General features: G+C 50.0%; 13 protein-coding genes across 13 annotated transcripts; 8 read left to right on the forward strand and 5 right to left on the reverse strand.

The window, feature by feature from the left end:
- Positions 1-613: 613 nt before the first annotated feature.
- Positions 614-1,543, reverse strand: N7447_001132 (SUR7/PalI family protein; the record flags this gene model as incomplete). Its single annotated transcript, XM_057225408.1, has 4 exons — positions 614-875; positions 941-1,123; positions 1,181-1,475; positions 1,531-1,543. The coding sequence occupies 4 exons, from the start codon at positions 1,541-1,543 to the stop codon at positions 614-616; spliced, it is 753 nt and encodes a 250-aa protein (XP_057089424.1).
- A 581-nt stretch (positions 1,544-2,124) lies between these two features.
- Positions 2,125-3,297, forward strand: N7447_001133 (uncharacterized protein; the record flags this gene model as incomplete). The annotated part of the gene is made up of 4 exons (XM_057225409.1): positions 2,125-2,190; positions 2,306-2,491; positions 2,551-2,856; positions 2,917-3,297. 4 exons carry the CDS (start codon positions 2,125-2,127, stop codon positions 3,295-3,297), a joined length of 939 nt encoding a protein of 312 aa, XP_057089425.1.
- Positions 3,298-3,715: 418 nt separating this feature from the next.
- On the forward strand, positions 3,716-6,199 carry N7447_001134 (tRNA methyltransferase RSM22; the record flags this gene model as incomplete). The annotated part of the gene is made up of 1 exon (XM_057225410.1): positions 3,716-6,199. The coding sequence occupies one exon, from the start codon at positions 3,716-3,718 to the stop codon at positions 6,197-6,199; it is 2,484 nt and encodes an 827-aa protein (XP_057089426.1).
- A 621-nt stretch (positions 6,200-6,820) lies between these two features.
- On the reverse strand, positions 6,821-7,431 carry N7447_001135 (DASH complex subunit SPC19; the record flags this gene model as incomplete). Its single annotated transcript, XM_057225411.1, has 2 exons — positions 6,821-7,228; positions 7,300-7,431. 2 exons carry the CDS (start codon positions 7,429-7,431, stop codon positions 6,821-6,823), a joined length of 540 nt encoding a protein of 179 aa, XP_057089427.1.
- A 185-nt stretch (positions 7,432-7,616) lies between these two features.
- N7447_001136 (F1F0 ATP synthase subunit i) lies at positions 7,617-8,311 on the forward strand. Its single transcript, XM_057225412.1, has 4 exons — positions 7,617-7,670; positions 7,750-7,779; positions 7,902-7,952; positions 8,081-8,311. Exons 1-4 carry the CDS (start codon positions 7,634-7,636, stop codon positions 8,143-8,145), a joined length of 183 nt encoding a protein of 60 aa, XP_057089428.1. The 5' UTR covers positions 7,617-7,633; the 3' UTR covers positions 8,146-8,311.
- Positions 8,312-8,804: 493 nt separating this feature from the next.
- Positions 8,805-9,352, forward strand: N7447_001137 (mitochondrial 37S ribosomal protein uS14m; the record flags this gene model as incomplete). Its single annotated transcript, XM_057225413.1, has 3 exons — positions 8,805-8,923; positions 9,038-9,209; positions 9,290-9,352. The coding sequence occupies 3 exons, from the start codon at positions 8,805-8,807 to the stop codon at positions 9,350-9,352; spliced, it is 354 nt and encodes a 117-aa protein (XP_057089429.1).
- A 695-nt stretch (positions 9,353-10,047) lies between these two features.
- Positions 10,048-11,823, forward strand: N7447_001138 (uncharacterized protein; the record flags this gene model as incomplete). Its single annotated transcript, XM_057225414.1, is given in 4 exon segments — positions 10,048-10,210; positions 10,228-10,296; positions 10,327-10,914; positions 10,970-11,823. The coding sequence occupies 4 exon segments, from the start codon at positions 10,048-10,050 to the stop codon at positions 11,821-11,823; spliced, it is 1,674 nt and encodes a 557-aa protein (XP_057089430.1).
- A 1,736-nt stretch (positions 11,824-13,559) lies between these two features.
- Positions 13,560-15,129, forward strand: N7447_001139 (allantoinase alX; the record flags this gene model as incomplete). Its single annotated transcript, XM_057225415.1, has 2 exons — positions 13,560-14,051; positions 14,107-15,129. 2 exons carry the CDS (start codon positions 13,560-13,562, stop codon positions 15,127-15,129), a joined length of 1,515 nt encoding a protein of 504 aa, XP_057089431.1.
- Positions 15,130-15,437: 308 nt separating this feature from the next.
- N7447_001140 (TMEM199/VMA12 family protein) lies at positions 15,438-16,342 on the reverse strand (the record flags this gene model as incomplete). Its single annotated transcript, XM_057225416.1, has 2 exons — positions 15,438-15,992; positions 16,085-16,342. 2 exons carry the CDS (start codon positions 16,340-16,342, stop codon positions 15,438-15,440), a joined length of 813 nt encoding a protein of 270 aa, XP_057089432.1.
- Positions 16,343-16,482: 140 nt separating this feature from the next.
- Positions 16,483-17,372, forward strand: N7447_001141 (tubulin-binding prefolding complex subunit PAC10; the record flags this gene model as incomplete). The annotated part of the gene is made up of 4 exons (XM_057225417.1): positions 16,483-16,502; positions 16,614-16,854; positions 16,983-17,216; positions 17,274-17,372. The coding sequence occupies 4 exons, from the start codon at positions 16,483-16,485 to the stop codon at positions 17,370-17,372; spliced, it is 594 nt and encodes a 197-aa protein (XP_057089433.1).
- Positions 17,373-17,825: 453 nt separating this feature from the next.
- Positions 17,826-22,055, reverse strand: atg26 (uncharacterized protein; the record flags this gene model as incomplete). The annotated part of the gene is made up of 3 exons (XM_057225418.1): positions 17,826-18,092; positions 18,157-20,721; positions 20,772-22,055. 3 exons carry the CDS (start codon positions 22,053-22,055, stop codon positions 17,826-17,828), a joined length of 4,116 nt encoding a protein of 1,371 aa, XP_057089434.1.
- Positions 22,056-23,050: 995 nt separating this feature from the next.
- Positions 23,051-24,046, reverse strand: N7447_001143 (DNA-directed RNA polymerase I subunit RPA34; the record flags this gene model as incomplete). Its single annotated transcript, XM_057225419.1, has 2 exons — positions 23,051-23,795; positions 23,850-24,046. 2 exons carry the CDS (start codon positions 24,044-24,046, stop codon positions 23,051-23,053), a joined length of 942 nt encoding a protein of 313 aa, XP_057089435.1.
- A 344-nt stretch (positions 24,047-24,390) lies between these two features.
- Positions 24,391-27,015, forward strand: grc3 (uncharacterized protein; the record flags this gene model as incomplete). Its single annotated transcript, XM_057225420.1, has 4 exons — positions 24,391-24,427; positions 24,485-25,011; positions 25,062-25,373; positions 25,432-27,015. The coding sequence occupies 4 exons, from the start codon at positions 24,391-24,393 to the stop codon at positions 27,013-27,015; spliced, it is 2,460 nt and encodes an 819-aa protein (XP_057089436.1).
- Between the last annotated feature and the right edge of the window lie 357 nt (positions 27,016-27,372).

Raw genomic sequence — 27,372 nt, forward strand, 5'->3', positions numbered from 1 at the left:
TAGGTTCCGATCATTTCCCGACATCCATTTTGCTTCCTCGGGACTATTCATTGAGAATCCAAGATATATGACTGTCTAAAATTTACATTCCAAAGATAAAGTAACGGTAGAAATTATATTACAACTAGATTAGATAGGTTCGCAACCGAAAGCACAAATTCCTGCATAATCTTCATATCGGAGAATGGTTGAACCATAGGATTCATCAACAAATCATCGAAGACTCGCGTGCCTTCAAACATAACCGGACCCAAGGCAGGGAGAGTATTGCGCGGGAAATACTCAATTGCCGCCTTATACAAGATACAAGAAGGCCGTAGACTTATTAGGCGAGTAAAGATCGTAAGGGTTTCGTAACAACATCAAGCGAGTGTGGGTAGTTCAATCTTTCAGGCTGCATCCGGGTTCATTCAGATGCAGTTGAGGAGATCAGAGCGAAACAAACGGCCTCTTGAGGAAATAATAAACTCTCAAAGGGGATATCAAGGCAGGAAGACAAAGGCGTGTGGAGGATGGTCCGGAGATCGACAGGTTCAAGTCGACATTTTCTGGTGCTCCGGCTTGTTCTTGTAGAGATGAGCAAGCGGGCTTCTCATGGATAGGGGACATCCATTTAAGCGTAATTCGTGGTCTCATTCTTCTGGCTTTTCACGCTGTTTGAGCGCTGGGAGGAGAAGAAACCACGGCGGCGCTCCCGGCGTCCACTGTATCCACCGCTAGTATCTTTCCGGCCAACGGCACCACCGAGGCAGTACACCAAGCACGCAATGAACTGGCAGACGGATGCGGTCCACATGAAGGCGAATGCCTTGACACCCAGGTGTGCACCCTGGCCGTTGTGCTTGAACGATTGGCGGCCCTGGACAAAGACAGCACTATGAAATATAGTTAGCACTTTGTTTTCTGGGACAAGTCTAGTTCCAATTGCAGTGGTACATACGTCATGAGACAGGTCGTGATAATCTGGAAAGTCAGAGCGATCCAGGCCAGGAAGCCGGAGAGGTAGCTGGCAACGCGAGTGCAGATGGCCAGCATACCAGTGAAGAATGAGCATACGGCGAAGAACAGACCGATGATGATGAAGGGGAACATGAACCGGGAGGTCAAGAAATAGTGATTCGTTCTACATTGTAAATATGGTTAGCACCAATGAACTAGGATATATCAGTTCTCAACATACCCGATAAACTCATGAGGGATGTTCTCGTTCGTGCCGAAGTTGCGGTGGCCTGGGGGATCGAATGGGAAGTCCACATGGGTGTCTCCGCAAAGACTCTTGCCGTCCTTCACATCACAGATGTTCCAGAATGTCCAACGCGAGGTTGTCGGTGCACCTGGGATATTTCCCGTATCCGCCTGGAGGAAGTAGATTCGATCCAGTGGCGTGGTGTTGGTTACACCTCCCAATAGAGTGAGGAAGATCAGCAAGATCGACCCTGCCATGAAAAACAGGCCTGTCAACCCCAATGATGCTCCTATAGATGGTTAGGTTAAGGTATTATAGAGCTGTTGATCAGGGGATTGACATACTGCTGAAACCCATCTTTGGTTTTTATCGTATGCCACACTTGAAAAAATTTGACTGGTGGGTTTCTATTTTTCTCGAGGTTGTCTCGTTATTTCCAAAGGGAATGAGTTCAGGAAAGAGTGTCGAGAGACAAAAGAAAAGATGTCAGAAATTCAGGTCGAAAAGTCTAGCTGGTATAAGGCTTTAGGAACAGCCGGGGTATCCGGGGACCACTGCCCTATAATGACGAGTGAGCATCATCCTCTTCTCTTTTCAAGGTTTCTACAAGATTGAGTATATAGACGATCATAACGTCATACTTGCACATGATAGGCTAACTGTAGTTAGCCAACACTCTACTTTTGACACTATACCATATCGGGTTAGTCTGGATGGTTCCATGACGAAGTCAAGCGCGTCTAACGAAACGACGTTACAGCTCCCTCAAGAACATCGGGCTCCAATGGAATCAGTGACGTGGACTACATATTACTTAGGTAACGTTTCTGCCTGAATTCCAGTTTTACCCTTGACGGAAAAAAACTTTGTCCCGACCCAACACCCAAGACTCGAGGGTACACACTGCCAACCTCCCTCTCTACCCCTGCGACGTTGTAATGGCGACCTGGGCCTACCCCCCACTGCCCACAGAGCAGATCAACCATGAGGCGGACACTGCACTGGTATGTAAAAACATATATGGACCCATACAAGCGCTCTTTACATGGAGGTCTGGTTGGCTGTAGCTATGATCCATGTGGAGCTTTCTCTAGTATAGTGCCAACAGCTTTATCTTAGGCCCGAGAGTTAGAGTGGCTCTTACATTCGCTACAGGATTCACTTGCTTCACTGAAGAAAGGTCTCCAAGAATGTGCCACCCTCCTAGCTCCCCAAGAACCGGGGTCAACCTTGGTGCTGTCCTCGCTGCGGTCGGAAAGCGTGAAGGGATTTGTGACTAGAGTCGGCACTAAGATAGTGAAGGGTGTATGTATCCCAACTTATGTTTGAAGAATAAACATGCGACTAAACCGATCTCTCTCTAGGATGTTCAACTTCGTCTGGCATCGCTTCCGCCTCCTCGGGGTGTCCCCAGCACCCGATTGAACCTATCCCAGTCCCCCGAAGCCCCAGAATTAGTACTTCGGCAGCTAGTATCGGTTCGAGACCTTGTGGCTCAAAGCCTGGATATTGTGGATGTGAGCACATGGACGGGTGATCCTCTCAATGCAGGGTTCATTTTCAGTCAATTACACCTCTTGCTCGAGACGATCAGCGAGGCGCGACAAATGTTGAAAGGAGACAGCGATGAAACGCGAGGCAAGTGGTGGGATACCAGTGCCACCGAAAATGTATGTTCAATTTCTTTGACAAAAGTCCTGCAATATTTTACTGATGTGTATGCTACACAGATGTTTGACCCTCCACTTCCGCCCCATCTTTCGTTCCATCTCTCTATCACAGACTCCGCCCTGGTCCTTATTCTTCGGACCCTAGAGGCTACTGCCCTCAATCACGCACCGACGGCTTTTTCCTCGGACATCTCCTTGACTGGGTTCTCTCTACGTGATCGGATATTCGGCTCCCGAGCACCAACCCATGATGAAGCCGGTAGTCTTTTTCAATGGCAGGGAGAAGAAGTCCGTGTCAAGGAGAAGGTCCGAGTGGAGAGCCAAGATCCCAGTCTGATGGCGGTCATGGCGAAACTATCGGCCCTTGAGCATGAGGTGATGCGGTGCGTTGCTGCCCTGCGGATTGTCATGGGCGATGAAGATACGGAGAGCGAAGCTTAGATATTTGATTGATACCCTACTGCATCTGAATTATGAACATCTTGCTTGTTGTAATTATAATTTGAGCACTCAAGACAGGGCCTTTAGAAGTAATAGGCTCAGTGTTGTTATTTGAGATATGTATTCAGCCATCATGAGGTTAGATCTAGGACCTTGTCAACCGGGTGCTTAATGTATAATAGACCGAGGCCAATCAGCATATAATGTACAATATACACATATTCCTCCCTATAAAAGAAATCCATGGCTGTTATAGATCTCTGATACCGAATTAAAACCGGGCCCAAAGGGGGCCAGCCAATGAGAGACCCGCAGTTTGTGATGGCCGCATGGCTGTCTTGGCATCAATTTTCTGGGCTTGGCCATTTTTCTTTCTCTTTCAACCTCTTGAACAGGGACTGTCGACAAGAGCTGGAAAATGTTATCCAGGTCTTCAGCATCAGGCGCCAGTCGGTCACAATCGCGCGAACTGTTTCGCACCTTTGCCCGCCCTCCTGGATCGCGACAGCTCCACGGACCTGTTAACCGTTTGACACCTACACAACAACGCACTCTTGTCCAAAAAGCATCGCCTTTGGTCGCGTCCAAAAATTTTGCGCACCGAAGAAACACTTCCGACTATGCGGTCTCACAATGTCAGCCTCAGCGGAGGTTTGTGTCAGGCCCAGCGTCTGCCGACTCGCCGCCTCAACCCAGCCAATCTATCGAACCGGTTGATATCAATACCCTGATCGATCGAATCGGCGAAAATGAGGCGGAAATAGCACAAATTCTTGGAGAGCTAGAAATTATGGGCGAAGAGGGAGAAGGAGATGAGCTCATCGACCTGATCGCTCAGCGAGACGAACACACCGCAGAGTCATGGGTACACCTGATCAAACAGCGCTTTGGAGATGAGATGCCAGAGGGGCTACTGGATGACGCCGAACTTCAAATATATGCCCGCCTCTATGGAGAACCAATCATTCGACAGGAGGTCGAATTAATGGCTGAAGAGGAAGAGGAAGATATGAGCTTGCTCCGCGAAGATGGACAAGGAGGATGGGAGGAAGTCGATCTAGAAGAAATCACCACCGAGGATGATGTTCCATTGGTGTATGACATGGATATTTCTCTGGAAGAGCGGGAAACAATTGCCATGCAACGGACCAGAGAAGTGGCAGAGCAGTTGGGCGGCGAGATCATGCTCGAGGAATTCGAGAACGAGGCAGTCCCTGACTCTGCTCCAAGGATGCACCCGCTCACCCTCGAGGGCAAATTCGGAACTGATCCTACAACTATCCATCTGCCTAAGGATACTGTCACTGGTCCCATATCGGTGATTCTGTCAGAATTCTCCAACAAGCACATCTCCGAGACTGCTCGGCGCCTGTTTGGAGGACCTGGATTGCCCCATTCGAGTACAACTGCGCCTCCGCGTGCCCAATTACCACAACTTCCTGTCGCCCTGAATGCGTCGCAGCGTCAAATGGGTGAAATGGAGGCCAACGCATACTTGGCAGCATTGTACCCTGGAATCTACGCATCGACACTTAGTGTTATGGTTGAGATTCGCAAGCGATTGGGCGTCGATTGGATCCGCCGTCTCATCGCACAAGATGGTGGGCCGAACGTTCTTGATGCTAGCGGTGGTGGTGCCGGCATTCTTGCCTGGAGAGATATTATCCGCGCGGAATGGGAGCTCATGGTTCCCGATCACCCCTCGGGAGCCCCCATCCCCTTTGGGAGATCAACTGTACTGACAGGCTCCGATGCCCTTCGGCGACGCGCTGCTATCATGCTGGACAACACTACCTTCCTCCCACGGCTACCTGATTACGTCCATGTGCGCGAGAAGCCTACAATTGATGACTCGCGGAAAGCCCCTAAACGCAAACAGTACGATATCATCATCGCACCGCACTCTCTTCTCGGCCTTGAAGAAGAATATGAGCGTAAACAACACGTGGAGAACTTGTGGTCTCTGTTGAACCCCAACGGGGGTATTCTCATTCTACTCGAGAAGGGCCGCCAGAAGGGCTTCGAGGCTATCTCTGGTGCTCGTGAAATGCTCCTGAAGCGCCATATCGCAAGCCCCGGCTCTACCGAATACGACAACTTCCTCGAAGACCCCGACCAGCGCGAGGTCATTGAGAAGGAGCGTGGAATGATCGTCGCCCCCTGTACCAACCACTCAACCTGCCCGATGCACAATTCCTCGGGTGCTACCAAGGGCCGTAGGGACTTCTGCCATTTTGAGCAGCGATACATTCGCCCTCCATTCTTGCAGCGCATCATGGGAGCAAAAGACCGCAACCACGAAGATCTCAAATTCAGCTACCTCGCCGTGCAGCGTGGCGTAGACCTACGACAAGACCAAGCAATTCGTCAAGATTCTGAGGCTACAGATGCCGCGTTCGAAGGATTCGAGGACCCCGAGGAGTCCGATATCCCCAACAAACCAGCCTTCCACACCCTATCCCTCCCCCGCGCCATCTACCCACCCATGAAACGCCGCGGCCATGTCATCTTCGATCTCTGCACGCCCGCCGGCAAAATCGAGCGCTGGACCGTCCCGCGCTCCTACAGCCGCCAGGCCTACCGCGACGCCCGCAAGTCTCATTGGGGAGATTTGTGGGCTCTGGGAGCCAAGACCCGCATTCCCCGCAACCTGAACCTTGGTGATAAGCATGGTGAGGGTAAGAAGGAGCGTTTGGCTCGCCGTGCGGCGGCGAAGGCTTCCGAGGAAGAGGGGGAGTTTGAGAATGACGGAGAAGAGGAGGATGAAGAGTATGATATTCATGACTCGGATGTTCCTGATGTCCCTGTCAAGAAGAGGGGCCAGCATATCCCCAGTTGGAAGAAGCATAATGATAAAAAGAAGATTCGCCAGGCTTCCAACAAGCGTTCTGTCGACGAATAAATGGGTTTGATTTGGCGCAATTCTTTTGTGGATTTGGATGTTCGAAAACATGTACTATACTACTAACTGGCAGCATTTGGCATTGGGACTGGGGACTGGATCTTGTACACTAGGATATTATTCTCGCACTTCTACAGATGTAAATATAGCATCTTCACTCTAATCAAAAGTTTGATATGTATTTGATTGATTGATACAGTATCCAAGGGGTCATTTTGGTCCGAGTTCATCATTTTCCCCCTCCAATGAGATAGTCTTGGTAGAGGCCGTTGGGGAACCCGCTAAGTCGGTTGTGATGAAGCATGGGTTTGTCACGACCGGGGGGACTGTGCCAGGCTCAAGAGGCCTGGTATATCATCGGAAACCTTTCCTGAATGAAGCCCTGAAATGAACACGGGGCTCTTTAAATTGCGCCGGACGTGAGAGGCACTGTTGTTCTGGGAAGACCGTCGATAGCTTCAGGTTTGGTGTTTTTCTAGCCAGAGTTGGCGAAGCACACACAGTCGAGTATGTTGTGGGTAGAAATCAGACAAAAGTCACACCGGAGTCAAATTTTCCTGACAGACCAGTCGCTTTTCGTAATGGCAGATATTCTTATCTCGCAAGGTGACGCCGCCACATTCACTGCGCAGCCATACTCTTTCGCAATTGTCTTTGCTTCTGCGTACTCTGCAACTCCAATCGATCAACTACAAACTTGAGCCGTTCTTTCTTCTGCACGAGTCTCCTCAGCTCCGCTGCCTTGGCTGCTGCCGCATTACCTGACGAGCCAGCGCCGGGCCCCGCCATGCGACCCCGCAGTGTGCTGCTTTGATGTTGGCCGCGAGTAGCTGATGACCGGCCCTCCGGGGTGGACGAGAGTCGGCCTTCTTGGAGGTCGCATTTCGCCTTGAGGCCTTGTTCGCGGCGTGCGAGCTTTTCAACGTGGTTCGATGATAGTGTGAGGAGGTGGGCGATGCTGGGTGTGATTTCGTCAAGCAGAGATTGCTGCGCTTCGCACAATGTAGGCTCAGGGAGAAGCTCAAAGTGCTATTCAAAGATAAATGGTTAGACTTATAGCTTCTCAATTCTTTTAGGAATGAAACTTTGGAAGAACATACTCGCGTGGTCTGGAGGACCTTACATAGACGAGGGTAATCGTTCACGCCTGAATCAAGGATTGATATAGAGTTGTCCAGAATCTGGAGAGAGGACTGTAGCGAGGTAACTGAGGAAGACAATGAGGACGCCATAGTGTGTGCTTTGGAGCTTGATTTGGAGATGATTGTTTACGGTCGGGATAGATCGGGCGATAAAAGCGGCATGACACCGCCTTTAAGGCGGCGTGGTCTCGGGACCGGGCAAACCTCCCAAACCTCACTTCTCCTCTTCCGTCTCCTGCCTCACCATCTTCCCGAATACCGAATTCTCCCCGCATTCGATTCACCTGTCACAATGTCTCTCCTCGGAAAGAAGTTCCCCGGCGCCTTGGGTACGTGTTTTATGGACCTCGATTACGACTCGTGGGAGAACGATATGAAGACCGGCGACTGACGCATATTGACTTACAGCCAAGCCTATGGCTCCCTTCTTCGCTGCCGGTACGCATACCCCTTAATCCTTGAAATGCCCTGAGAATCCCGAACGCATGGATTGTCCATTCGGAATACCACACCCTCGAAGCGGTTGTTGGTGGAACATCACTAACGATTCTCCTCTCCAGGCATCATTGTGCTCTACGGCGTCAACTCTCTCCAGAACGCCCTGTCCAACAGTGAGTCTACCCCATACATATACACATAAGTTATCGACGAGTTTCGGGGTCACATGCGACAATATCCACGAAATGACACTCCGATGAGCGTCTACGAGCATAAACAACTAACCTTCAAATCTGTACAGCCGCCCAGTACAAGAGCGACCCCCGCAACCCCAACGCTAAGCCCGCTGGCAAGGCTGACCACTAAATTGGGTCGATAATGAATGCATTTTGAGATCCCATTTGTTCATTGAAGAGGAGCGGGACGAACCGTCGCGATGTGTGGGTGGACGGAGATGGCCCAGGTCATCAATGGCCGGCTTGCACTTTTTGTGATTACGATGCGGGCAGTTTTCCCCTGTCCAAGCATATAGACTACATATACCCACCTCGATGGGGGTGACTTGGGTCAATTCACAAGCTGTACCAGTACCATTCTGAGCGAGTCGCTTTTTCCTTTTGTAGCGTCCCTTCTGGTGGATGATATCCAATCAATCAGAGAAGGAAAAGTAAGTTATGCCGAATATTCCGGAGCCTGTTGTATTATGGGTAAAGCTATAACTAGGGTTTGTGGACTCATACTTCACACCTGTTCATTGCTACGCTACTTCACTTAGGGCTAGATTTCTACTTCTTTGCAGCCGTGCAATACGTTTAAATTAGCCCTTGTTTTCGGCGTGTCATTTATTTTGTTTGTAACGGCTATCCATCGAAATACTAGCAGTAACGTAGGACTTTGATGCCACAGCGTGAAATCTTGCATCAAAGCACGCTAAACCCGATCGGGAACCCCGTTTTTCCACCTGGCCGAAGCTCAATCATTTTCCGACCTCAACTCCGCGATACCCCCCAATTAAACACGCCAAAATGACCAAAATGGCAGGCCTTTTCCGGCCCAAGAAGCTGGACCTTTCTGGATTTGTCAACACCCGTTTGATCCGGGACAACAACAAGCGCATGGCCTTCGAGCAGACCGAGCCCGAACGGTACGAATGTCCTTCTCCCAGATGTTGTAGCTTGACCGAGGATGGATGTCACGGGCTGGGAAATCCTTTCTGGGAATTGAGACATAAATGCTGACTTTTTGTCTTCATTCGCAGACAAGCTCTCCGCTACATGATCCGGAACACCTCCCTCCCTGGCCGAGTTCGCGCGCAGGCTCAGCTCCAATTGTCGCAGATGCACGCCTACACTCGCCCCACTCAGATCAAGAACCGTTGTGTCGCATCAGGCACTGCCCGCAGTGTGTTCCGTGATTTCAGAATCAACAGAGTGAGTGGAAAACTCCGGCCAATGGCCGCATCTTGTCCGGGGCTTTTGATATCATATCGCTAACACACTGTCTTCTCCAGTACCAATTCCGTATGCAGGCCCTCGCTGGTGAACTGCCCGGTGTGAGAAAGGCCAGTTGGTAATTGTATGATATTGTTGCCGGCACTCTGTGATATATGGAGACCTCTGGTTGAATTGTTTGCACGATGGCGTTTTCTTCTTTACTTCCATTGGGTGGAAGTATGTACAGTATGCAATTCTTACTAAGAAATCAAATGTTTCTTTGTCATTCTGACTCCTCCGCTGGTCTCGGTTTGTTGACATTGACTTGTTGACAAGGCCAAGAAATGCTTTGGCCCTGATCCTCGTTTGCTGATGTTGTGAGACGAAGCTTTCTTTGTTGAGGTCATGTCAATTGGGCTGTTTGCTTCCACTATACCGGCTAATTGCAGACCAGTCCGGCTGATTTAAGTGATACTTGCTCCGGTCATGTCATCTTAGTGGCGTAAATCAAAGTTTCAACTCATAGATCCTCAATATCAGGGCAAGGTTCGTTGGCGTAGTCTGTCGACAGTCGCATCACCCGCGGTCATTGAGCAAATGGGAAGCTCGTCGATGCCTGCCATAATCACATGGTCGTTGATTGTTGCCGCGTCGACATCGTGTTGAAAAAGCGCAGCGCCTTCCGGTTTCTGCATATATGATAGTCCCCTCCTTCTCTTCTTTTCTTCTTTCTTTCCTTCTCTCCCTTCCATTCAACCATCACTCATCTTCCCCTCTTTTCGCTTTGACTTTCTTCTCAAATCAATCTCACATATTGATTTGAAGCATCACAGCAATGAATAGCATTCTGGGAGATCTTCTCCCCGATGATGTGGTCTTCGCTGAAGACCTGCTAGAGCTTGGGCAAGTTTTCCATATTCAACGTGATATCCCGGCCTTAGGGACTAACAGTCGATTGAATGACACAGGTTTGTCATCACCGACGATGACAGGATCCGGTACGTGGGTGCCCCAGACCAGGGCCCACGCTTCAAGATCAACCGGAGTGCGCGCATCAACAAGGCTCACATTGAGGCCTTGCATAGTTAGTTAATCCTCAGATCTATTTCCGTAGGCTGTGATCTCGATGAATCATCTGGCGCTAACAACTTCACAGAGGCGATCCATACCATCGTCATTGACCGGCTCCTGGGAATGGGCATGCATTTTATGAAGATCCCCAAGGGCAGCAATCGCCAGGTACCCATCCTCGTGTCAGGCAACGTCGATACTGCGCCTCGAGTCGTTGTCTTCTGTGGCGAGATCATCGAAGACCTGGGTGTTTTCTCGTACCGTGACATTTGCGACGACGGCGTTTCTTTCGGTTCGATCCTTGGCTTTGCAAAGGCTCTGCTTGGTGAAAATGCTCAAGATTCACCCAATGCTCTCATCCTTGCGAACGCCGGGCACAAGATCTGGTACAATTCTGGTTGGTACGCGGTGACCGAAGACAGTTATCATGGTCATCACTGCACCTCTGCTGTGGAGCGCGAACGTCAACTGAGCCCTCGTAACATGCTCGACAAAAGTGGCATCGTTGAGCACGTCCGGAACATCTTCGAAGGAATTTTGATTCGCAACAACTTCCAAGTCGATGCCAGAATCGACGTCATTGGTCTGTCTGAAGGCGGCCATGCTGCCATTACATACCTGAAGAGTCAATGTGAGTATCTGACTGAACAAGATAGTTGAGCATTGCTTACTGACATGACCCCTAGGGAGTTTCTGGTCGCCCAATATCTCCTCCCTGTCCCTCATCAACCCTGAGACTATTGCTAAGGCCGAGACCAATATTGATGATCTGAAGGATCCACAGTCTTTCTCCTGGTTCATGAAGTACCGCTGCCGTGGCTGGACCGTTTGTGATAAGCCGATTGGCGTACGTCTGCCCGATCTTAACCTCCTTCATGGTGGTTGCAACACGTACTCGTCCGGTGAAAGCACCAAGTCGTCATGCATGATCACCCGTGGTATGGCACACATCTTGACGTGGATGAATATCATGCATCAATGCCCAGCGGCGATGGAGAAGTTTGATGTGGTGCCTGGCAAGACCGGTTCTGACAACGAAGTTGTTCCCGCATCACTGAGCAACGACATCGAGCCCACTGGCGGCAAGGTTGAAGTGCACACCCTAGAGACCCTGAACGATATGAAAGGCTTCCTGACCGGCCTCATACTCACCGATAAGATGGTCACCTTTTTCAAAGACAAATACACCGATGAGATGGCTCGCTTTTCAAACGACAAGTTTAACCACGCCGACAGTGATGGCACTTACGGCGACAGTGAGAGTTCGGAAGGTGACAGAGTTGAGAAGGGTGACGAATATGACAACCTTCCTAATCTTGCCCCTGGTCCTCCTGACCTGTTTTCTCCGGCGGTTCCTTCCTCGCTTCGTGACGCTCTTCCTGGCCTTATCACTGCCAGGGTTCCTGGCGCTCTTCCTGTCACGCCTCCTGATGCTCCAGCTCCGGAAGATGCGTGCTATGACGATGTCAGCAGAGGCCGGACTGGCCCTTTCGATCTTAGTGATACGCAGGATATCCGAGAAGAGGTCGAAGAGCATTAAATCCCTTCAGTGCGCCCTGCTTCCTTCTGAAGCCGCATTGGGTTCGTCTATGGGTGGGATGTCTCGGTTTGTTTTACCCGGTGTTTCTACCGGTTGATGTTGATTTTTATTTTGCTTTTAATCTTTTCTCGCGCGCAGATGGTTGTTCTTTCCTCCTTGAGATCATTTCACTAGAAAATACAAAAAACCACAAAAAAAAAAGGAGGAAACTACCACCATCTGCGGAGATCGCGAATGAATGAAACCTCTTGCGCAAAATTTCCCGGCCAATTTCACTGTATGCACTATGCATATGTACATATGTAGACAGAATAAGGTCTGCTTTCCCTGTCTGGGCTGCTGCTTTACGAAAGCGGTGCAGGATGTAGATGTTAGCATAGGCTCAGTTGCTACATGTAGTTTGATAATGGGAATAAAAGGTACACATACAGTGTCGGGCATTTTCCCATAATCATTTCAAAACCCGGATCACCCACTGCAGAACCATATAGAGCTGGTGACTATTTTACGTAGGACTATCTCTTTGGGCCCCTAGCAACCTATTTGCATGTAGCTAAACCCTATCACATTAACCAGTATCTATCACTGGTTATGTATAGGAAAGCGATATAGAAGTTATGCTTTTTATTGGTATTCTACAGTCTATGGCCAACGATACTCTTCGGGAAACAAGGCGCTATATTGTGGAATCTAGTTCATGATCGTGTTTCTGGGGCCTACATTCAAGCAAAATGGTGCCATGAAAATATAGCAAGGTCCGAGTAGACTACTTCAGAGCCGGGCGCTTGGGCTGGGTTGGCCGATGAGCGATTTTGATTATGTAAGACAGCAAAAGTCCTGAGGCAAAAAGCGACTACAGGAAAGTTGTATGCGTAGGTATGTCCATGGGTATCAGTAGAATCAAAGCAAGACCACAGCCTTGACCAGATTGTATAAGAGCGTGTTGGATATCTAACCCCATATATATAAACATCACGGAACATCATATTAAGCATCTGGGTGGATTACACTGCTGATCACGGACCAGTGACGGATGGAATTCACGCAGGCATCAGCCTTGGAAGAATCCCTGAAGGTTTGGGGGTCCAAACAGATCAAAGCTGTTTTCTTACCCTATTATCTCTTCCATCTTCTCATTCCATTCTGCTCATTCTCTTCAGTTCTCCTAGGATATGGAGTGAAACTGTTGAAAACCTCTCGGCAAAAACAGGGCAAAAACAAGGCCATAGTCACGATACAGTATCCCTCTAGTGTTTCCCCCGAAAGCAGTTTCGATCGAGTAAAAAGAAGGCGAGACAGTTTCCATCGAGTAATCCGATAAAGCGGGCCGTTGATAAGCGTTTGGAATTGCCCGCATTTCGGAGATGCCCGACGGCTTTCGCTTCAGCAATATCGACCTATACTGGTGTTAAGGTGTATTCCAGAGAATGCAAGGCATTCTCTCCCTCCAATCCCCAATAGGGACTGTGACTGTCTGGGCTGGTTGGCCGGAACAATCGCAACACCGTCGGGTTCTGGAATAATATGGCTCGGCAGTGGGCCTGTGGATATTCTGGACATTCTGGATATTCTGAAAAGTGAGATCCCATTTAACCCACGGCCCAGACTTTTTCTCGGAGGCCGTATTTATATCTCCCCCAGTCCCCTTATCTTGGGCTTTTTGCCCCTCTACTCTTATCTTTCTTATCACAACTTTCTTATATTCCCTTATACTCCCACGTCTAGAATATCCAAGCATGGCTAACCTCCCCTCCATTGCCGTTGTGACTTCATCACGCGCCGTTATCTCCGGCCGTTTGACCGCGGCCACTGTGGTGATCTCACGGACAACCGGTAAGATCACCGCCGTCTTCGATTCCGTGATTCCAGCATCCGACTTCCCCGTGGATACTCCCTATACCGACTACTCGCCCTATGTCCTGCTACCCGGCCTGGTCGATGCGCACGTTCATTTGAACGAGCCCGGCCGCACGGAATGGGAGGGCTTCTACACAGGCACTCAAGCCGCTGCCTTTGGTGGCGTGACCACAGTCATTGATATGCCTCTCAATGCCATCCCGCCCACCACTACTGTGAACGGGTTGAAAGAGAAGATCAAGGCTGCCCAGGGCCAGTGCTGGGTTGATGTCGGTTTCTATGGCGGTATCATCCCCGGCAATGCGGGCGAGCTCAAGGCTCTTGTCCAGGAGGGCGTCCGCGGCTTCAAGGGTTTCTTGATTGACAGTGGTGTAAGTGGATGATATCAGCATCGTGTGTCTGATTGGTATTAACTCTCGTTCATAGGTTGATGAGTTCCCCGCTGTCGGCAGAGAGGATATCAAGAAGGTCATGGCCGAGCTGGCCGATGAACCAACAACTCTCATGTTCCACGCCGAGATGGTGCCTCCCATTACCGCATCTGTGGGCGACGAGGTTCAGACATCTGATGCACCTGCCGCTCCTGTCGGTCCCCTTGAGGCGTATGCCACTTTCCTGGCCTCGAGACCCTCCTCATTCGAGACCTGCGCCATCGAAAGTATTCTGTCTTTGGCTCACCTTGCTCCCAACCTCCCCTTGCACATCGTTCACCTCTCTGCAAAGGAAGCTATCCCCTTGTTGCGGGAAGCCCGCGCCAATGGTGTCAAGATCACAGCCGAGACCTGCTTCCACTATCTGTCCCTGGCAGCTGAGGAAGTACGCGACGGCGACACCCGCCACAAGTGCTGCCCGCCTATCCGCTCAAAGCTGAACCAAGATAGTCTATGGGAAGAGCTGGAGAAGCACACCGCCGACGGTGTCATCAAGACCGTCGTCTCCGATCACTCCCCCTGCACACCAGACTTGAAGATGCTCCCAGCCCATGTCCCCGGCCATTGCGCCGGCGGTAAGGACGAGAAGACTGGTGACTTCTTCTCTGCCTGGGGCGGCATTTCTTCCGTCGGATTGGGTCTGCCCATCCTCTGGACAGACCTTAGCCGCCGCAAGGGCCTGACCTCTTCGCCAGAAGATGAGAACACCAAGAACGCCCTCCAGGACGTCGTTCGTCTCTGCTGTGCCAATACTGCTGCACAGGTTGGCTTGCAGTCGCACAAGGGTGACCTGGTTGTCGGCTTCGATGCTGATATTTGTGTTTTCGATGACTCTGCCGAATGGACTGTCGAGCCGAGCACCATGCTCTTCCGCAACAAGTGCTCCCCCTACCAGGGTCGTACTCTGCGCGGCATGGTTCGCGAGACCTGGTTGCGTGGTGAGCGTATCTTCAGCCGTGAACAGGGTTTCGATAGCCAATCGCCGCACGGAAAACTGCTTCTTGAGAAACGGGTTTAAGATATTCCCTCTCTTCTTTCTTTTGTCCACGCTTGGGACAAGTTGACATCTCGGCAGTGCGCCTTGGTCTCTTTTCTATATTTCTGCCACTTTACACCTCGATCTTGACCTGTGAGATCGAACCCTCTGATGAGCACTAATGATCGCACAGCATCCATACCCGTTAGATTAATGACAGCACATCGTAGCTTTAGGGATAGAATACCAAAAGCAATTGAATCTATCCAAGTCTCTTGAACAAGTTGGCACATAAAAAATACATTAATGTAGTTATTTCCCTGACCTCGAGCATACTATACAAATACATATCAAAGACTCACGTCCTCCCCATCCCTCCCCTTCTCCCACTTCTCCCTAACCCTCCTCCTAACACCCCCATTAACCCCCTTCCCCCAGATCTCCTCCTTCTCCGTCCCGACCTCAACACCCTGATCAGCTTGATCCACCTCCCCAACCGCCCCAATAACAACCTTCCTCTCCCTAATTGCCCTCTCCTTAACCCTCGCCCGATCCACCTTCTCAATATACGTCCAATACAAAAACGACTCCGCAACAGCAACACTCAGTGCCGCGAACATCCCAAGAAGAACCTTAGCCGCCTCACTCGACAGTAGCTCCGGCGTCGGAAACCGAGTGAGCGCAGCGTACACGGCGAACCCGGTCACAATCACCGAAATGAAGACGCTAGAAACAAGTGAGATCGTCAGGGTGTCTTCTTCTACGTGGCCATCGCTCGTGTATGGCGACGTGTGCGGATCCGCATGGTCGGCGTTTGGCTGGTAGTTTGGGTTTAGGAGGCGGTTGTAGGATTCTTGTTCTGTTGCGGCGAGGAGGCGGGCTTTTGAGGCGAGATATTCGGCGCTCTAGGTTGTTTGTATATGTTAGGATCTGACCTGTTTTGATACGGGGTTTTATGTTGAAAAGGAAGGGATGGGTTTGTGTATAGACCACGTACAGGCTCTGGCTTCTTTGGCGGCGGAGGAACGTAGATTTTTGTGCCGCGGAGGAGGGAGCTGAGAATTGTCGGGGTGTGAGAGGCATGGTCTTCATATTCTAGGTCGGTTTGGAGGTATCTGGCGAGTCGGATCAGTTGCTCGTGGGCTATTGGGCCTTGTGCTTCGAGTGTGGTAGGCAGGTCCAGCTCCTCGTGGCGCGAAGCTGGAATAGCTTCGAACGCGGCGAGAATGCGATCTGTCGTAATAAGGAGAACCATTTGAATATCAATTCAGAAACAAATTAGGCCAAAGCAGAATGCATCAGTTCATCGGGAGAGATAAAGCGGAGACCAAAAAAGTGGCAGTTAAGCTCCTCCCCACATCGTCATCTTCCTCTCTCTTACACATATTAGCGACCATGGCGGACTCAAAGAAGAGGTAAATTCCAATTCCAATTCTATATCTCTACACAAATCCCCTTCTAGCTTCCACACCCGAACCTCAATCCCATGCCCGCATTCGCAGAAAACTGACCCCTCCACCCCCCAGCACGGTAACAACACAAACCAACCCGCGCGGGATCCCCGTCGCCCCATTCATCGACAATGTCAGCGACTACGTCTCCTCCCGTGAGGAAGTCGAGCCCACCCTCCGCTCCTTCCAGGAGATGATTTCCAAGTACCAGTTTATGGAAGTGAACACGCAGCGCCGCGGCCAGGGCCTACGCGAGAAGATCCCCGATATCAAGAAGACGCTGGAGATGGTGCGGTTCTTGCAGCTGCGCAAGGAGGTAAATCCCCCCCTGTGGCTGTATTCATAACATCCAAGAAGAAAATGCGATTTGTGGAGTGTGTCCATGGACAAAAAAAAAAAGACGACGTGGAAATTGAGGGAATATCGCTGACGCTCTACTTCTAGTCCAACCCTGACTCAGACCTCGAGACTAACTTCGAACTCAATGATACACTCTACGCCCGTGCTGCGATCTCACCTGCTGATGCCGAGGAGGTCTACCTCTGGCTTGGAGCGAATGTCATGTTGGCGTATCCGCTTGGCGAGGCGGAGACCATGCTGGATGAGAAGCTCAATGCTGCAGAATCGAGCTTGCAGAATTGCGAGGAGGATCTGGAATTTTTGCGCGAGCAGATTACGGTTAGTTCGGCGAGAGGGGTGAGGGGATATTAGGGCTTTTGCTAATGGTCTTTGCAGACATTGGAGGTTGCCACGGCGCGTGTGTACAACTGGGACGTTGTAGAAAGACGTAAGGATAAGGCTGATGGCAAGGGTGATGAGGGAAATAAAAAATAAGCGCCCTGGTGGCGAAATGTGTTGATTCTGAAGGGATTTAATATTATAAAAATTTATGGTCTATTATCTTCCAGGTTAAATGTCAAAAAAGGCAATCATAACGCATTGGAGAAACATTGAAACGAAGTGGATATTAGAAGAATAAGCTCTAAACCAAGTGCTTTATGCATATAAAACAAAAAAGAGAGACGCATGTCATGATTCGTGAGGTAATAGAAAATCGTCAAAAACGGAAAGAAAAAGAAAGCGAACACCCAAATCTCCCAATCATCCCGATCTTCGTGAAGGTTGAGGGCGCTACCTCCACAATGAACATCTCGCAGTCCGCACGCCTGTACAACATATTGTGTTGGCAACAAGATGGGGATTTGAGGATGGTGGAAGGTCTCGACAATGCGCTGCTGTATCTCAACGGAAAACAAAATGCTAATCATTCAACCTAGGAAAACAAAATCATTGGAACATGTTGGAACCTAGCCTGTCGGTATTCGAAGCAGCACGCTCACGCATCCGCTTCGAGATGTCGAAGCCAGTTTCATCACCGACAAAGGTCCATTCTTCAATATCATCAAGGTCGTCATCGCCTCCATCTGGGGAGGTCTTAGCTGTAGGTGTAGGAGAGAATGGGGTGGACGAGGCAAGCGACTTTTGTCGGGCCAGTGTCTTGGCGTATTCAAGATCGCGATAGAGGGCCTGGATTGCAGTGGCCACGCCGTCTTCCTAAACAGGAAATATCAAATTAGCACTCCATCCACTTAGCCTAGATAGACTGGGAATAACTCACATTGCGAATCTGAATGCCCAGGTTCCGTGCCTTTACAATCATACGTTCGCTGTGCGTCGTCTCCCAGAGAGCCCGTGAGAAGACACTGACGTTCAGTTTCTTCATGCAGATGCCAACGCCTAGATCCTCCACCCGGGAGCCGAAGAAGAACTGGTCTCCAAAAAATGGTTTGACGATGGTGGGGACGCCAGCTCGAAGACTTGCGCCGGTGGTTCCTGCTCCGCCGTGGTGGGCTGCAGCATCGATTTGAGAAAAGAGCCAGTCGTGGGGTGCTGATTGGATCTGATGAATCTCTGGTGGTAGAGGTATCTCGGTCTTCGTGCTGGCTGGGTCCCCAAGCCTATCGGACCACCCCTTCGAGAGAATACATCGTACATCTGCTTTCTGGACTGATTCGATGACAGTCCGTGTCAGGGCTGAAGGATCCGAGACCACAATAGATCCGAACCCGATATACACGAGCTTCTTGCCATCCGCTCTGGCTTGCGCAATGAAGTTCGATAGTTCAATTGGAGGAGTCCAATCTGTGCCCTCATTCAAAAACCAGTAGCCGGTAATGCGAATCCAGTCCGGGTAATCCAGAGGTGGGGCCACCACGGAGGGTGAATAATTATAAAGGAACGGGACTTTGTTCTGTTGCATCTTGTCCAAGGTTGTGGCCTTCAATCCCAACTCGTTATTTCGCCAGCGGTTCACTTGCCCCGCGATGGCCTTCCAGAAGATGTTGTCGAACATGACGTATGTGATGTAGTTGTATGCTCCACCCATGCGATTCTCTGGCACTGCAAAAGCATGAGGGTAGGCCCGTGTTCTTGTCCATGGCATAGTGAACCCACGGAAGTATGGAATTCTTAAAGCCTCTGCAATGTGAATTCCGGCCATGGCGCTTGGTGACTCGATTAGAAGGTCACTGCCCTGACAACCAATCCAAGCGGACGACAAAAGATCATCGATCCATCCTCTAAATTTCAATGAAGCTTCCCTCAGGAAGGAATATGTGAACATGCCGTTCTCCACGCAGATCCGCATTAGCTCCGCAGGATCACCATCAACGGGAGCAAAGTCAATTCCGTGTTTTCTGATCCAGGGCTCGAACTCGGCGTGGGTTGCAATCTTCGGTTTGTGGCCCTCTGCAAGCAGTCCTTTGCAAAGCGCAATGTACGGTTGTACATCGCCCCGGGAGCCGATGGTCAGACAGGTAATTCTCAGAGGCTCAGGAGGTTTGAAGTTGATAATGGAAGCGCGAGGATCGTCGAAGAACGGATGTATCTCTGATGAATCCTCAGGAGAAGTCGGAGGTACATCGTGTTCCTCAGGGCTGTCCATTCTCGCTTCCTGAAGCATGCGGTGCTCAGCCTTAGCTGCTTCAACTTCGTCTCTTTCTTCATCAGCTAGCAAGCCAGATTCCACTAGGAATTTCACAGACTCCAGATTTTGGTGCAATGTGACTGCGCAATCATCTCGTGAGTCTGCGGCATTAAACTCAAAGAAAAGCTCTTCATGCCCACGGATGATGACGACAAGTCCATGGTATCCAAAGCGGAAGCCTTTCTCTTTTTCAACGTTCTCGATGTCTTTAAACGGTAAAATCATTTTGGTCCGAGTACCAGGAATCAGACTGCGGAAGCAGAGTTTCTTCTGACTTATATAGATCTTGCCGTAGAGCGGGAGGACGCGGTGCAAGTAGGCGTAATAAGTCGCCTGCAGTCTTTCAGTGGGCGGAAGAGCAAAGTGTGCACGGAAGCGATCCCCATAATTGAATGCACCTTCATTGTCCTCGGGATCAACGTTCTGGTCTTCAAGCAATGGCCCTTCTCGTTCTCCATAATGCTTCTGGCCACCAATCCACATGCCGGAGACCTTTTCTATATAGCCCATTGACTCTGCTGCTAACAGTGTACTCATCTGTTTCGAGCGGCTCTTCAAGTATTCTGCAAAACCAGCGGCGCGTTGAAGGGGATATACGCCCGCTTTGACAAGCTCATTCAGATGAGTGACCGAGCTCGGTCTTGACGATTCCATTGGATTAGATTGACCAGTGGTATATCGTATGTCTTCTGTGTCTTCATTGCGACGTAGTGTTCCAGATGGAGAGCCTGCTGCTGCAGCCAGGTCCAGCTGCGCAGACGCAGAGGGAGTCGTATCATCAGAATGTCGTCGAATTGTTTCTCCCGTATCCAATGGGCGCCTTTGCAGTGTGTGCATAGTGGGTGATTGAAAGACGTCGCTTCTGTTCAGTATCTGACTGGCCGATTCAGTGGTGTCGGTCATCGACTGTACAATCGGCGATGATCCGGTCCCTTGCTCCGCAAATGAGTCCGCCGAGCCTTGATTTTCATTTCCTACACTGGAGCTTCGCATGGGCGGCGAGCTTTCCTGTCTTTGATCGGACACTCGAACGCTGCTAACTGACTGTCTCTTATGGGTAGTACGACTAGATTCGGGTTGGTGTTTGATGTCTTGTTGACTCTGCGGCTCTTTCGTTGCGCTAGCTGACGCGGCATTGACCAGGCCTTTGATGTAGTTGAATGCGTCCTGGCCCGAATTAAAGAACGAGAAGAAGTACTGTGAAGTGATCAGCAATGAACATAGTAACATTTTGTCCCACAACCTACCTCGTCAATTGCATATGTCTCGCCGCTGTCTAGAACTCGAATCTTGAATGTTTCCGCGAAATCGGCCATCGGGCTCTCCTCCAGGTCAATAACATTCGCTATTGGGAATGATACTTTGACACTGTCACCTTCATTATGTGTCCGGAAGATGACTTTCTGGAGAGCCTTCACCCATTCCTTTGCACTGGTAGCACTGTCTGCTCTGAATAAATAAGTTCGCTGATCAGTGGTGACCTGAAAATCTTTCGTATCACCGTCTTTGCGTTCTGCGAGAGACGCAGATATCCCATATCGAAGGTCGACATGTCCGCTAGGAAAATAGAGATTGGAGGGGTCTGCATAGTATGAGAGTACATCGCCCTTCAGAGCAAACCAATAGCGATTATACGTGGGGTTCTTGCGGCCGCGTTTGGATAGGTACCCCGACTTTATCGCCACGTTGGACTTCTTCGGAAGGTAGGCATAAAAGCAGATGTGACCCTCAGTCACATACATGTAGCCTTGAAGAAGCATGCTCTGGAGCAATGAGCAAGCATACTCCACCAGAACCTTTTCAGGCTTTGCAAACTCAAACATCTTCATCAATCGCGTAGAAAGAGCGGACGCAGATGATTCCTGCTGGTCTTCCATGAGTTTTTCTGGATTGGATGGTAAGTGTGGCGTTGCCGATGTCAAGTCAAAGTGAGATTGCGCTTCCACCATGCGACTTAGAACTGGGACTGTTCGTGGTGTTGCACTGCGAGTTCGCCTTAGAGGAAGTGCCTTGAGGCTCGAGTCGCTTTGGTTTGATGACTCGTTTGCCCCGCCTTGTGAATCTAACTTGGATAGTCTCTGCAAAAGTTTATTGTCTGATCGTGCCCTTTGATGGCGACGTCCTCTTTCTTGCTGAACGAGTGAGCTTGGTTCCGATCTCCTGCTTGGCTGGCGGGAGTCCAAGGATGGCACAGGCGTCGGAGATGATGATTTTCCACTAGTTTGCTCTATCCGCGGGCGTTCTTCCATCTCTCCGTCACTATCACTTGATTCCTCAAACCGGGCATGGAAGTCTGATTTGGATCCAACGGCAGCAATCATGGAGAAGAGGGACTGCTGCATATAATGCATGTTGCCGTCCCGTGAACCCATACCTTGCGGCGGAGCTGTGAAATCAACTTGGGCATCATCCCCATCCTTAAATCTGTCCGGTACTCGGTCTGAAAATAGACGGCTGGACGAAGTAGGTTTCATACTTGCGCTCAACTGCCGGTCTGCCCGGCGTCTGGCATCGTCTCTTAACGGTCTCATTCTTATCCTTGGTATACCGATACAATATAATCGATGCAAAATGTAGGTCAAGGACGGGAGTAAACGATGCTAGGGCGTGGTGATTCACTAAGAACGGTCGGGCAGTCAGAAGCTCGAGCCAGGTGACAGCTCGGCGCTGATAGGGCTATGACGATCAGGTATGCACCAGTCAAATGGGGATACACATCAACATGGACACCAAGTGACTTTGTCATATCAAACCTTCGGTCAGGTGCCCGATCGTGACAAGGGTGAATGGTGAACAACGCACGAGATTCCAGGGTCTAGGCCGATAAGCGCTTTGAAGCTTGGACACCAGATATGGATGAAGCTGTCAAACCACACTCCAAATCATCCAAGCGCCATGATCTATATTGCAAAGAAGAAATGGAAATAATGGAAAACCCAAATCTATTCAAGAGTTCATAGAAATCTTAGAATACACAAAGGGAGAAACATCACCTGGGCTCTCTCCGCATGCATGTGATCTATGACCCATCACCTTATGTCAGCCTGATGCCTGAGGCAAAACACGTAGATCATCTCTATACAACATTTTTGCGTAGGCCCTATCTTCCTTTGTGCCTCTTAAACTATTTTTCTGATCTTTCTAATTTTGACTTAATCCTCTGATTGGTGACTTTTGTCGATATACTTGCCCAGAAGCAGTTGATATGGCCAGGCTAAGCATCTGGGAATCCTAGATGCCATTCAATATTGGATGCTGAATTGAAGCCAAAGCCGGTCACTTGGTGTGGAAGGAAATCCCAAGTTAAAGCGATTCAAGGAGGATCTCATCGGATTAATACTAATTGCTTCGGACCTATGACTATCAAAAATATAGGCAATGGAAAAGCCAAACACATGTAATATTGTTCACATCGCAGCTGGCTATTAGAGCTACCAGATCCAAGTAAAAGATAAGATTGTAAATTGTACATAGTGTTGGGGACGTCGTTAAAACAAAGCTATTTTCAAAAATCACTAACGCCAAATCATGCCTTTTCGGACTTCTTCCGCTTCTTTTCCTCCTTATCCTTGTGGGACTTCTTGGACTTCTTCCGGCTCAGACTGTCATCCTCCTCCTTTTCTTGTGAGTGCTTCTTTGACTTCTTCCGAGGAAGCGCCGCCGCTTGGGGAGCTTCATCCTCAGCTTCATCGTGATCATGCTTCCTCTTCCGTTCCTCTCCCCTGGGAACTTTGAACGAAGGCACCTCAGCCTCGGATTCTGAGTCAGATCCAAGAGTCTCTGGAGGCGCAGTAGTTGTTCCGACAGGCCGGAAGCGCATCTTCAAGTTCTTCGGCTGCGGCCGGGCTGGCTTGACATATTTGCGCAATTCTTCCACTGCAGCATCGGTCTTTTTCGATGTGCTTGGGAGACCGATCATTTCTTGAACGTGGTAACTTGGAACACCCTGGGCCGCTGTGCAATATTTTTGTGTCTTCTCGTCAAAAAGAAGTAGCGATTTGGTAGCGGGATCGGCCTCAGAAAGAGCCTCGACTGGGATACCGTAGTTCACACCCTCGTGGGTGATGATCGGTTCACCCTGCATGATCTTGGCCATACACACCTCTTTGACCTTGGACAAAGGCAAAGAGGCTGGTGCTGTGAGGTGGAGGACTTGTTTGCCGTTGAGGTTGGAGAGAAGGGAGGAGGCTTTGGAGGATGGCGGGGCCTGTTTCTTTGCAGACTTGAAACCCGCGGGTGGTTTGTATGGCTGAGGACCGGAGATTACGACTCTATGGCCGCATTGATTAGTTCTTATCAAGGCTGATATAGGGTTGATATCTTACCTCTTGCCTGAGCTGGAGCTGGGCTTCATTTCGTTAGAATCGTCGGAGTCGCTATCCGAGTCTGAACCTGAGTCTGAGGTTTCATCTTCACTTGATTCCTGCGCCTTCAAATGTTGCGTCATTTTTTTCTCTTTTTCGGTCGTAAGCTCGGGCGAGGTCGATCTGCTCGAGCTGCTATCGCTGTCGGATGATGCCATGGCGGCTGTTCAATGTGTCGGGCAAACTCGAGGTTGAGACTAAAAATGCTTTCGCAAGGATGCGCGGCGCTTGGCACTCCCGAAATCCAGAAGGTGAATGGAACTGGAAAGTGGAATAATGCACAGGATATATATGCAAAGTTTCAGCACAGCCGATTTCGCAAAATTAATTGGATCGACGTTGAGTGAGGATGCTCATGGTCCAACGATCTTTTTTTTCTGCTCCGCGGGAGCACGGGCCACCAGCCACTTTTTTTTGCTTATCGGCATTGGATTGCATTATCGAGGTCGATTTTCTTTCTAACACAAGCTCAAAGCTCGTGGGGGTCGAATTGTATAATATCATGGTGAAGCGAAAGGCCGAAAAACAGCAATCAGCTGGTAAGTCCATCCATGCTCTACGACACCAATGCGAAGCTCACCTTATTGTTTTTCTAGGCCCTGTTAGCGCCGTTGCTGCTTTGGCAGCGCGCAGAGCTCGACAACAGCAAGCACAGAGCGTGGATGTACCAAAGGATGCGCCGCAAACTATCATCGAGAGCGAGCCACCCTCGAAAAAGTCACGGCAGTCTCTCGAGGGACCTGGGGCGACTGAGACAAATGAAGAGCGTCGTAGTACACGAACAAAGGCAGCAAAGAAACAAGATGAGCCATTGCCCGCAGAGATAACACCGGAGCGCCTAGTAAGAGCTACAAAACCTCAAAAATCGGAAGTGAAGCCTGAGGTGGAGGATACTTCTAAGCACCCCGAAGACGAGCAGTCTGAAAAAGACCAAGTCGAGGATGCAGAAGAGATGAATGAGGATGACATTGCATCTGTTGTGGGTGATGCCGATGGCTATGAATCGCCCGCGGAAACACCAGCAGAACTCCAGAATTTCCCTCTATCCAAGGCTCGTTTGAACAAAAGCAATATCGTCTACAGTGATGAAAGCACACTTTGCATTCGCATCAAGGAACGAACGGTATGGACGAACCTTTCCGGCCATTTAGGGGGAATACTAACTTGGCTTAGAACCTGGCGTTGTTGGGCCATTATGACCTCTGGGTCAAAAGAGGAGTTGTCAGTCTGATGGGTGCGAAATTACATCCATCCTCACAATTGCATAGAGTTTATGCTCCCTCCACCCACTCTTTACCAGTCATCAAATGTGTTGCTGGAATTGATGGCGACGCAGAAGTGGAGATCAAGTCCTGCACCAGTGGCATTTCCCGCCTCCGTGATCTCTCGCCTCTGTATCAAAGGATCTGGGCTGGCGATAGTACCACTGCAGATAAAATCACCCTGAAAGGGGCAGCAAAAGATTCGAAGCGGACTTTCTCAGTGGTATGCTATCGCATTCTACTCCAGCTCGAGCTGTGTTCAAAGCTAATTGACTTGGCAGTTGTATACATCGGCAGATGATTCTTTAAATAGACATATCCGACCACTTCACCTTGACAAGAAATGGAGTGCATCAATGAAAGCTCTCTCACAACGTGAAGGACAACTTCGTGTGCTAATCTGTGGCCCCAAGGCATCCGGAAAGTCCACTTTTAGTCGCTACTTGTTGAATCACGTTCTCAGCCCGACACCTGAGACCGAGAATGGGTATACTCATACCGATGGAGTTGCTTTCCTGGATTTAGACCCAGGCCAGCCTGAGTTTGCCCCTATGGGTCAAGTTTATCTTGCACGCTTGCACTCTCCATTCTTCGGTCCGCCTTTCACCCACCCATCATTGAATGATTCCCACGGTGAAATAGTGCGGGCGCATCATATCGGCGCAGCATCGCCAAAAGAAGACCCGGATCACTATGCACTGGCCGTCATGGATCTAATGGATCAATACCGCTCCTTGCTGGAGAAGCATCCCCAATGCCCTCTGATTATCAACTACCCCGGTTGGATCTTTGGACAAGGACTGGAAGTTGCAACTTGGCTAGTCAGGTCTCTCGGTCTCTCTGACGTGGTATATATGAGCGAAAAGGGCCCCTCGGAAGTTGTGGATCCGTTAGGTTTGGCTGCCCATGAAGCTCGGGTTCCCTTGACAATCCTCCCATCTCAGCCCACTGATTTCGTGAGCCGATCAAGCGCTCAATTGCGAGCTATGCAAATCCAGTCATACTTTCATATGTCTCATCCAAATGATCTCAGCACTTCGCTTTGGTCAGATGTGCCGCTATCTCGCACGAGGCCCATTACTGTGGACTATGCTGGCGCACGGCAAGGTATTCTGGGCGTCATGGTCATGGGATCCCAGATTAATCCCGATCTACTGCACGAAACGCTTGAAGGTGCTATCGTAGGAGTCGTGGCAGTGGAATCGCCCAAGGCTATCATGAGTGGGATGGAAACATCACAGACACCGAATGACGAAACCCATGAGGATACTGACATGGATTCAGCAAACCCAAGCGCCGGTAATCCAGCTGAGCTTTCCATCGCTGACAGCATTGTACGAACACCAGAAGACCTTCCTTACCTCTTTGTTGGTTCCGGCAGTTGCACCCCATTGGACCCCAAGGCGTCGAATTGTCTTGGTCTGGCTTTGGTCCGTTCGATCGATACCTCTTCGCGCAAGCTGGAGCTCTCCACTCCTATTCCTTCATCTCGCCTAGAAAAGGCCTTCGGGCAAGGTCATGGCATTGTGCTGGTCCGCGGCCAGCTTGATAACCCAAACTGGGCTATCAGTGAAGAATACCACGCCGCTCGTGCGGCAGAGCGGCGCTACCAGCAATCGACATCTGGGCCGAGGAAAGCTGGAGACTCTGGCAGTGAACAGGCCCATGAGCTCGATCCGGCTGAGCATAGTCGAACACTTGCACTGCTACGAGAGAGGGTCCGCCGGGCGAGCAATGTGCCTTGGATGACTGTCGTGGAAGATAATAGTCGTCACCAGCGTGAAGTTGCTGCGCGACGAGAAAAGTCACTATGGAAGTTGAGAAAGAAGGCATACCCCGGCAGTGAGAGCGAGGCAGATTACTAGCTCCCATCAAATATATACATAGAAAATGCACAGTCACACAATACTCCGGTTTCTACACGACATTCGGACCAATGAATCGCTTTTTTGAAAGTAAGGCTTCTTGGCCGCCTCTAAATGTGTCGTCGGGCGAATTGGTCGCGACTCTGTAAACATGCCATCTGGTTTTACGCTTCTACCACTTTCCTACACTTTAGTCAACTCCAGAATGAACACTATCGACTCTGCAACTTCTTTCTGGGGTTATCTTGCGCCTTTCTTCAGTAGCTAATCTCTACGAAGCGTCTGCGAGATGGACTACGCCGTGGGTAGTTATATCGCCGAGTTTATCAACAGCTTGACGAACGTCGTCTATAGTAA

The sequence above is a fragment of the Penicillium robsamsonii genome (genome assembly GCF_028829455.1).
Source record: "Penicillium robsamsonii strain IBT 29466 chromosome Unknown utg000001l_segment0_segment0, whole genome shotgun sequence".
NCBI classification, from domain to species: domain Eukaryota; kingdom Fungi; phylum Ascomycota; class Eurotiomycetes; order Eurotiales; family Aspergillaceae; genus Penicillium; species Penicillium robsamsonii.